This window comes from Saccopteryx leptura, chromosome 6 (assembly GCF_036850995.1).
Source record: "Saccopteryx leptura isolate mSacLep1 chromosome 6, mSacLep1_pri_phased_curated, whole genome shotgun sequence".
Lineage (NCBI taxonomy): Eukaryota > Metazoa > Chordata > Mammalia > Chiroptera > Emballonuridae > Saccopteryx > Saccopteryx leptura.
The window spans coordinates 1738987-1748125 of NC_089508.1; the positions used below are offsets into that span (position 1 = coordinate 1738987).

General features: G+C 63.8%; 1 protein-coding gene across 2 annotated transcripts; it reads right to left on the reverse strand.

Moving 5' to 3' along the window:
* Positions 1 to 1472: 1472 nt before the first annotated feature.
* Positions 1473 to 5557, reverse strand: ZBTB42 (zinc finger and BTB domain containing 42). 2 transcript variants are annotated; one of them, XM_066341866.1, is made up of 2 exons: positions 5388 to 5557; positions 1473 to 4869 (listed from the first exon to the last, which is right to left on the reverse strand). In XM_066341866.1, the coding sequence occupies exon 2, from the start codon at positions 4850 to 4852 to the stop codon at positions 3599 to 3601; it is 1254 nt and encodes a 417-aa protein (XP_066197963.1). In that variant the 5' UTR covers positions 4853 to 4869; positions 5388 to 5557; the 3' UTR covers positions 1473 to 3598. The 2 variants fall into 2 exon arrangements, with proteins under 2 accessions (XP_066197963.1, XP_066197964.1); XM_066341867.1 differs by having other exon boundaries at positions 1473 to 4691; positions 5388 to 5555.
* Positions 5558 to 9139: the final 3582 nt, after the last annotated feature.

Consider the following 9139-nt stretch of genomic DNA (forward strand, 5'->3'; position numbering starts at 1 on the left):
TCTGCCACTCCCGGCCCTGCCGTCTGGAACTGCCCCAGCTCTCCAGCCAGCTGTCCACAGGCTTCTCCACTGTCACTGCCTCACTCTCTGCCCTGCTCAGTCTGGCCTCTCACCTGTCTTCCTGTCACCTTTGCAGTGTCGCTGGCCCCCAGCCTGGACTGCCACTGCTCTGTGGTCCACCTGGAGGTTCTCGAGAGCCCAACCTTGGCAGGGGGGTCGGGGAGGTGGTTTTGGGACCCCATTTAGCCTGACCCTGAGCTCCCTATGGGCTCTTCCTGGCTGCTCTGCAGAGCCATGGTCCCAGGAGGGCCAGGGGTGACAGTGTGAGGGGCCTATGCCAGCATAGCTAGGCCAGCAGCCCCTTCCTGCCTCAGTTTACCATGCAACCAAGGTGTCACGCTGGATGGCGTCCAGGGAGGGCGCTCAGAGAGCCACCCTGCCCGGGAACACGGCCCCAGCAAGGAGCTGAGTGTGAGCACAGTTTAGCAGAGCTGGATGGGTGGGATGGGCCCCTGGAAGCCCCATCCCCGGGGCAATCCCTCCCTTCGAGGGGCCTCTTCACTGCCATCCTCCCCTGCCCAGTTGGCATGACAACAGCTTCCTCCCAGTTCTGAGAAGGCCGGGCTGAGTCATGGGCCCAAATGGGAACATGACAGGCCTCCTGCAGGACAGTGGCTCCGTGGGAGGCAGCTGGGTGAGGGAGGGAGGGGTCAGGCACCCTCCAGAAGGAAGGACTGCACTTGGGGTCAGGACTGGGAAGGCCTTAGAGGTTGGTCCAAGAGCCAGTGGCCCTTCCAGTACCAGCTCAGCTTGGCCTGAGACCCTTGGAGGACCCCTTGGCAAGCACGGGCCCATCACCCTGTCCTTGGGTTCTGCCTCAGCTCTGCCCCAGCCAGAGGGCGCTTTGGCCAGGACTGGGCTTTGGGACAAACATGAGGAAGTCTACCCATCTGCCCCTACTCAAGCCTTCTAGAAATCAGGCAGGCCCATGGGGGGGGAGGTTGGGGGCAGGAGGCACCACCCCTCCCCAAGCCTTTCCCATCTCTTGCCCAACTCCAGGCCTGAGGGCCCAGTTCAACCCTGAGGGATCCAGGGAACAAATGAAGTAGGGAGGGAGGGGGAAGGCAAAGGGTGGGCACGGGGGGAGGGTAGACAGGGGAAGGGAGTTAGGGTGACTTCTAGAAGGCAGGAGAACAGGACCCAGGACCACCCTACTCAGACCCAAGCCCTCCCCACCTCAGGGCAAGCCACCACCAGGCCTCCAGGCTGGTCCCAGCCAGCCACACAAACCTGCCTCTCTAGGAGGACACCCCTCCCTCAAATCAGGGCCGGGTTGGGGCCACTTGGGAAGGAAGGTGTTGCCAGCAGTCTGCAGTCCTGGCCCCGCCCACTCCCCAGCAGGACCCAGTTGGGCTCACCCTCCTGCCCCCTCCGGCCCCATCGAACAGGCCCACACTACTGCACACCCGGGAGACTTCCATATTTCCATCCCCAGGAATCACTGGGTCATCTCCACCTGGGGTGGGCTTTATTAACCATCGTCACCATGAAGACCAGGATGCGCACAGGTTGACAGGCGGTATGCAAATAACCCAACGGGAAGCGTGAGTCTGTCCTCTGGGTCATCCTAAGCTGCCCCCCAGGGGCAGAGCAACCGCGAGGGGGGAGGCTGGCCCGGCCCGGGAGGACCCTACACAGCAGGTCCTCCCCAAAACACATCTACACAGGCTTCTGCTGCATGCTCCCACACAATTCATATCTTAAATAAATATATTTCATCTGAGCTGTGTCAGCTATCAAACTGAAAACTGACTACTTCTCTTGACATTAACTTCACAGTGACTGCTTGCCAAAGACAATCCAGTGTTGACAACTCCGAGTCCACTTCTGCCCCAGGAAAGTACATTTCTCCCCCAGGGGAACCTCTGGGAAAAACCAGCCCCCCCCCAAATCCCCGGCTGCCCGTCGCTGCCGGTGGGGCTCGGCCCTGACATTTGCTGGGTGCACACGGGCTTGCATGCACACGTGCGTGCCTACACACACACAAATACACACATACACAGGGAAACCAATCACAGAGCACATCATGCTGAGCGCACGGCTCCAGTGGCCCTTCTGGAGGTGGGGAGGCTGGGGGCTGGCCAGCTGGAAGCAGGGGTCACCCAGCTCCCTGGTCTGCATGTGGTCCAGGGCCTCTGGGACCCAGGCATCAGGAGAGGCCAGCCACACAAGGAGGAGCTAAGTCCAGCTGTCCACCTGCTGGGAAGGTCCTTTCACTCCAGACCAGGAAGATGAACAAATACAACATCAAGTGTTGTCAGGAGAAGGGAAAATACCTTAAACATGGCCAGGCTCTGTCCTCATGCCATGTCCAGTAACAGCAGAAACAGCCCCTGTGGCCTGGGGAACCAGGGTCTGGGTAGCTCTACCATGTGCAGAAGAGCCCCCAGGACCTGGGGCAGGATGCCCCCTTGTTACAACCAGAGGTTTCAGCAGCAAGGTTTGCTCAGGGAGCCGGTGGGTCAGGGCAGGGTGGTCCCTGCCGGCTGCGGTCACAGTGCCTCCCACATTCCAGGAGCACCATCCTCCCAAGGTCATGAATGAAGGGGGGAGGCTATGACCCTGCCCAGAGGCCAGCTGCCTCCCCCCACCCTGCCCTGTGCAATTTATGGCAGGGTGGCTGCGGTGACTTTGTGCATGCCCCCCACTGCAGGGAAGGAACCCCTCAAAGCACTGCTCCTGGCTGGAGAGCAGCCTTGGCCCTGCTCTGTACTCTGGAAATGACCAGCAGCTCCGGGAATGGACGAGTGACCTACAGGGCCAGGCCTATGGAGGCCCAGCAGCAGCCACTCTAGGGATGCTCAGAGGAGCCCCGGGACCTTGTGCTCAGGCAGGGAAGTGGCATGGCCCATTGCTCACGGGCAGACATCTGGCAACCTTGGGAAGCTCTGCCTCTAAAAGAGAATCATCTTCAAATTCTGCCTTCCTTTGCCTGAGTTACAGTGTGGCCAGGGCAACAAGGAGCCTCCCACTATGGCGCCTGTCACTCTGCAGCCACTCAGCTTCTGCCGGGTTCTGCTCCTGCTGCCCAGACATCCCCACTGGGCCTGCACCCTCTTGCGACAACAGCTGTGCCCCAGTGGTCCCTGCTGTGTCCAGTCGTTCCCCACAGGGAACCCACACTGACAACTTCTGCGATGTGCATCCCTCCCTCACCGAGTGGGGTCAGGCTCAGGGTCTGCTGAGCATGCCAGTGAGGTGGTCGGGGGAGCCCCAGAGGCAGGACACAGGTGCCTGGGCCACGTTTGGGGGCCCTTGAGACACCTCTAGAATTGGCTGGAGCAGAAGACAGTGTCACAGTCAGGGCACAAGGTGGGGGAGGGAGCAAGGTATGGAGGGGGCCGCAGAGTCGAGTCTGAGGATACCTGTCTGTCTGAGGCAGCAGGGTGCTTTCTGCTGGGCGGGTCCAGCCTCAGTGACTTCCACCCTGTCAGCTCTGGGTCCCTCACACTGCATCGCAGCGATCCTCCTTCCCCACTACTGAGGTCGGCCGCCCCTCCTCCGCCACCCCACCCCCACCCCTACAGGGAGGGACGCATCACACCAGGCCGCAGTGGAACTTGCGGACATGGCGGTAAAGGTCCCCGGACTGCGTGAAGCGGCGCTCGCACCAGCAGCAGGCGTGCGGCTTCTCGCGGGTGTGCACCACGGCGTGGCGGCTTAGGTTGTGCGAGTACTGGAAGCTCTTGCCGCACTGCACACACGTGTAGGGCTTCTCGCCCGAGTGCGTGCGTTCGTGCCGTTTCAGTGTGTACGCGCAGGAGAAGGTCTTCCCACAGAGCGGGCAGGTGGGCACGGCGCCGTCGGGGGAGAGCCGCGCCCGGGCGCCGTCCCGCTCGCGGAAATGGGCGCTGAGGTGCAGCTGCAGCACGCGGACGCTGGGGAACAGCTTGCTGCACAGCGGACACGTGCAGAGGTGGCCGCTGGGCGCCAGCTCGTCCTCGATGACTCCCCGCTCCGCGTCCAGCTCCAGCGCCCGGCTGCCCACCCCGCTGACTGGCAGCGGTTCCAAGCCCCCCACCAGGCGCTGGGCTGCAGGAACACAGGGTGGCTGCGAGGGGCTGTGGGGGCTCCGAGGGCCGCCGCTGTCCTGTTCCGACAGCGAATCCTGCTCATCCTTCACCAGCGGCCGGGCCCCCTGCTGCAGCCGACTGTAGGGAGCTGTCTGGGGGGCGCAGGGCTGGTGGACTGGCTCCCGCCTCCGGCCAGGTTTCAGCGACAGGTCCAGCGCCCGGTCCGACTCTCCTGGGGCCTGCCAGGGAGGGGGTCCTCGAGCTCCTGGAGGGAGGGCAGCCTTGACCCCGGCCCGGGGGAGGCTGGCCTTTTGGGCAGTTGGGCAGAGCTCAGGGGTCCAGGCGGGCAGGGGGCACGGGGGCTGGTTGGCCGGCTCTGCCCCAGCGGCGGGGGTCTCCGGAAGCAGCGCGCGGTCCTTCTCCCTGAGCCTGCCCTTGCAGACCTTGACGATGTCGTACATATGCAGGTAGCTGGCGGCGGCCAGGACGTCCTCGACAGGCAGGCTGCACAGGTCCAGGCGGCCCTCGTACATGAAGTCCAGCAGACGGCCGAATGCGGGCGCCGTGACAATGTCGCCGTTGAGCCTCACCGTGTCGCGGCTGCCCGCGGGACGGTCCCTGTAGAAAAGATGGAAGTAGACGCTGCACGCGGCCAGCACGGCTCGGTGGGCTGGGAAGCGCGCGTCGCCCACCAGCACGGTGCAGTCGCACAGGAAGCCGAGCTCGCGCTGCTGCCTCAGGCGGCCCAGCAGCCGCCCACCGTGCTCCGGGAACTCCATGCCGCCGCCGTCATCACCTGGGCACAAATGGACGCCCGTGAGCGCGCCTGCAGACGCCGTGCCGTGGCTACCCCGGTCGCTCGACGCGCCCTTCCCGGGTGCCGGCAGCGCGGGCAGAGGGGCGCGGAGCCGCCGCGCGTAACCGCCCGCCCGGAGCCGCCCTGGGCACCTGCCCAGAGCAGGAAAAACTCGATCGAAAGTAAACAGAAGCCGCTCGGCCGCGGGGGCGGGTCCCGGGGCGCGGACCGAGGGGCACGAGCCGCGCGGACCTATGCGCGTCCCCGCTGGAGGCACCCCTCCCTGCTCCGGAGCCCCCGAACTTTCACTCTGGGGTCGCCGCCTGCTGCGTCCCCCGACGCCCGAGTCTCCGCGCCGTCGCCACCCTTAGTCCGCGCCTCCAGCTGCCGCCCGGCCCGCCAGATGCCGCCGCCGCCGCCGCCGCCGCTGCTGCGGGCCCCATTTATGGCAGCGCGGCCGCGGGGAGCGGGCCGGCGGGCGGGGCGGGCAGAGCCCGGCTCCCGCCCCCCGCGCTCACCTCCGCCGCCCCGACTCCTCTCCGGCTGCCGTCCGCGCCGCGCGCCCTCCCCGGTGCGGCCCCGGAGTGCGGAGCTACGGGCAGCGCGCCCCGGCGGGGAGGGCGCGGGGACGGGAGGGCGCCGGGCGGGGCGCCCTCCAACTTGGCCCGCCCGGCACCGCCTGCCATTCGCCCCGCCCCGGAGAGAGCGAAACTCGGGGCGGGGGCTGGAGGGGGCGGGCTGAGGCGACTTCCCGGAGCGGCGGAACCGCTGAGGTCACCCTCGCTGCCCCTTCTCTGTGTGCCCCGCCCGGCTGGGCCTCGCGTGCAGCCAGCTGGGGCGCTGGGGGTGGGAGGGGATGCGGGGCGCGGCGGGGGAGGGGGCTTTCTCGCGATATTTGTCGCCTCCGCCTCAGTGTTACCCCCCGCCTTGGGGTCCCAACTGCGCCCGTCTGCTAAGGGACGCCTTATGGGGACCAGCTCCTCTGCTGGTCCGCGCTGAGGGCAGTCACCCGAGGAGGACGCAGTCGGGACACTGGCCTCCTGCCACCTCGCGGGGAGCCGGCTCTGGGATGGAGGAGGGGCGCAGTAGGGAGGGTCGTCAATTTGGAAAGACGACACTTCCTTTTCGTTGAAAGCTACTATTTAAATTTAAGTTAATTTAGCTGGGGCTGGCTTGCAAACACTCAGGTGGGATCTCGACCTTGAAACGCAAACCGGGGACTCCCAACCTGTCAGCGAACCCTAGCTCAGCGTTTGCGGGTGGAGCGCTGAATCTGAGAGTCAGTGGAGGACGTGGCCGGTGGTCCCTGCAGACATGGCAGGGTCGGGGGGACAAAGGCCTCCAGAGCCCAGAGCAGGTGGGAAAGTGTTCTGAGAGGAAGAGGCCTGTGGAGGGGTGGAGTCCGTGTCCTGGGCAGAGGATGTTTGAGGTGCAGGAGCACTGAAGATACCGGACAGACACTAGTCCAGCTGCGGAAGGAAAACAGCAGAGAGAAACAGACACGATTTTGAAGAGGTGCCCCCCCACCACCACTGTTGGCTGTGGGGTGTTTTCCCAGGGCTGTGACCTAGGGGACAGGCTCTGTGGACCATGGCTCAGCCTAGCTTCACAACGGCCCCCTTAGTTAGATGCTGGAATTAATCACACCTGTTTGGGTAGATAGGGGGGATGGACCTTAGGTAAGGCGTCCACCACTACAGGCAGTGAGTTGTTGAACCAGGATTCAAATCCTGAAGTCTCCTTCTGAATTCCCACCTGCACGTCCTGGCAGCCCCCAGATGGAGGGAGGGTGGGCGGAGAGAGGGAGCCCCAGTCAGGAGTGGAGGGCAGCAAGGAGACCTTGACTAGGACTTGGGGTGGTGCTGGGGGGAAGATCTGGATTACAAAGGATGGGATCCCAGCAGGATAGGTGTGATGGGCAGAGCAGGCGGGGACCCTCCAGCCGTTCTCCTGGGGTAGCTCTCCAGTAGTCCTGATCAAACACCGTGGGTTGAGGGCCTGAGGAGCCCCCAGAGGCCCTGGGACCACCGCAATTATGATCTACAGTCTGTGAGAAGGAAAAACACATTCTTACACACACACACACACACAAAATGATTCCTTGTTAGCCTGAAACTCAAATGTGCCTGGACATCCTCCATCCTTATTCCCTAAATCTGGCAATTGCAGCTTGGACCCCTAGACTCCCCATTGCGCTTGGCCATTGAGATGGCTCCGGCTCCCATGGCCCCATCCGCTGGAGGGACCCTCCCTGAGGAGGGCCAGTGCCCCTGCCTCCCCCCCCTTCACCTCAGAACCCCTGCAGGGGGACCTGAATTCAAGTCTGCTCTGAGTGAACCCAGATGGGACGGACCACCCCCCTGGGTCTGACCTTCTGTAGAGCCCTGCTCCTGACTCCTCCCAGTGTTGGCTCTGACCCTTAATTTCCTTGAACTTGAATAATCCTCATCTGCCCAATGCAAAGACCCCAGGGCCTTTCACTGGTCACGCAGCCCCCCCCCACACACACAGAGCTTCCTTTGGGTCCCCCTCATTTCTGTTTATAACAGTAGGCACCCAACAGTGGTCTTTCCTGACCACCCCTGGAGGCCCTCTTCCCCCTGGCTCACATTCCCCGTATCCTTCTCCAGAGCCCTGCTCCTGTGGTGAGACCATGCTGTGTGATGCGGCTTCCGGCACCAGGAGAGGTTTCAGTCAATGCCTCTGGACAGAAGGCATGCTGGTATCTCCTGTGAGGGACGCCCATGGGTGCCATCACCCTCGTTCCCGATGCTATGCAGTGCCCACCTGCCCACCGCTGCCTCCCTAGGCTTGGCCCGTGAACCCATGGAGGCAGGGCAGGGAGGCCAGCTGGCCCTGCGGGGCTCTAGGTGGAGTAAGGCCCTGGTGTGGGCCGAATGCCTTGCCTGGCTGGTGGGACAGAATGCTCTTTGGGTACCTGACAGAGGTTGTGGGGCACAGTGAAGGGCCCATGCATGCTAGGACGCTACCAGCAAGAGCCTGGGATTAGGCCTGGGAAGCCAGCCCAGGTAGGGACTAGCTAGAGGAGAAGGAACATCACTGTGAGAAAGGTCCTTTGTGCATCTGGAGTTACAAGGTCTGAATTAAGTCCTCCTGTCCCAAGGAGGGGCTGTCCCAGGTAGCCCCACCCCAAAATAACCCAGTAAGTAATGGGTCCCCTATCTACCTAGTAAGGGGGCACTGGGATAACACGAGGCATCTTAGCAGTGCGGGCAGCGCCTCCCTGGGTGCAGCGGGCCAGGCAGCCATCTGGCCGGGGAGCTGCCCGGGGCCCCGCCCTGCAGCTGCTGCTGAGACTAGGCAGCCCGGGGCGCCGGGCCATGAGTCCTGCCCGCAGCTGCGGAAGGTGACAGAGCTGGAGTGGCCTGTGCTCCCAGAAGGTGCAGCAGTTTTTGTTGGAAACATCTGGCCAAGGGGCTTCCAGCAGCTCCAGGGCTAGCGACAGGCTTGGCCCTCTCCTGACCGTTCTGTGTGGGAGGCAGGAGGAGGTGTCCCTGGGGAGAGGGCTCTCCGGGAGTCCTGTGGAGGAGGGGCTGGCCCTGCCCACAGGGGTACCCCCAACACAAGGTAGGCTCACACAGAGGTGCAGACAGGATTGAGCACTGACCAGAGTGGGGTGTGGGGCTCACGGCAGGTCCCCAGTACTCCCTGGGCACCAGGGCTCTGTGAAGAGCAGGCAGGGAGGCCTCCTGGAGACAGACCAGTGGTGAGGGAGCCAAGAGGTTTCGGCTCACCTGGATGCAGCCTCCTGGCCAAGATACTGTTCAGCAAATAGCAGGCCAGAGAACTGAGCTGCTTGGGGAGTCCCCACGTCTTCCACAAGAGGGCGCTCTCCAGGGAGGATGCTGTGGGCACTTTTGCCACCCCCCTACCCCCCTCCAACACACACACCTTCTTCAAAGCACTGTGGGGCTCAGGATGGGTGGGGCCCCAGGGGAGCAGGTGGAAGGTCTGTGGGGTGAGTGGTGGACAACCTTCCGACATTTGGGGGTGTGACCTTTACTTAGGTCAGGCATCTGGCTGGGCCTCTCATCTGGTCCCTGGAGGCAGGGAGCTACCTGCGGGTACAAAGTCAACTCCAGGACAGCTGTGCTGGGGTAGGTAGGGTACGGCCAGAGGGGCCAAGGGGAGAGGCCAGAAACTGGAGTCCCCGCTCCAGGAGTGAGTGTCCCCCGCAAGCAGGGGAGAAAGCCCGGGACTGAGCGCCGACCCCCCCCTCCTCCAGCTATGTCAGTGGGGGGTGGGTTCG

Bases quoted from the DNA above. Each gene is read 5' to 3' on its own strand.
- ZBTB42 (XM_066341866.1), bottom strand. From the start codon at position 4,852: ATGGAGTTCCCGGAGCACGGTGGGCGGCTGCTGGGCCGCCTGAGGCAG.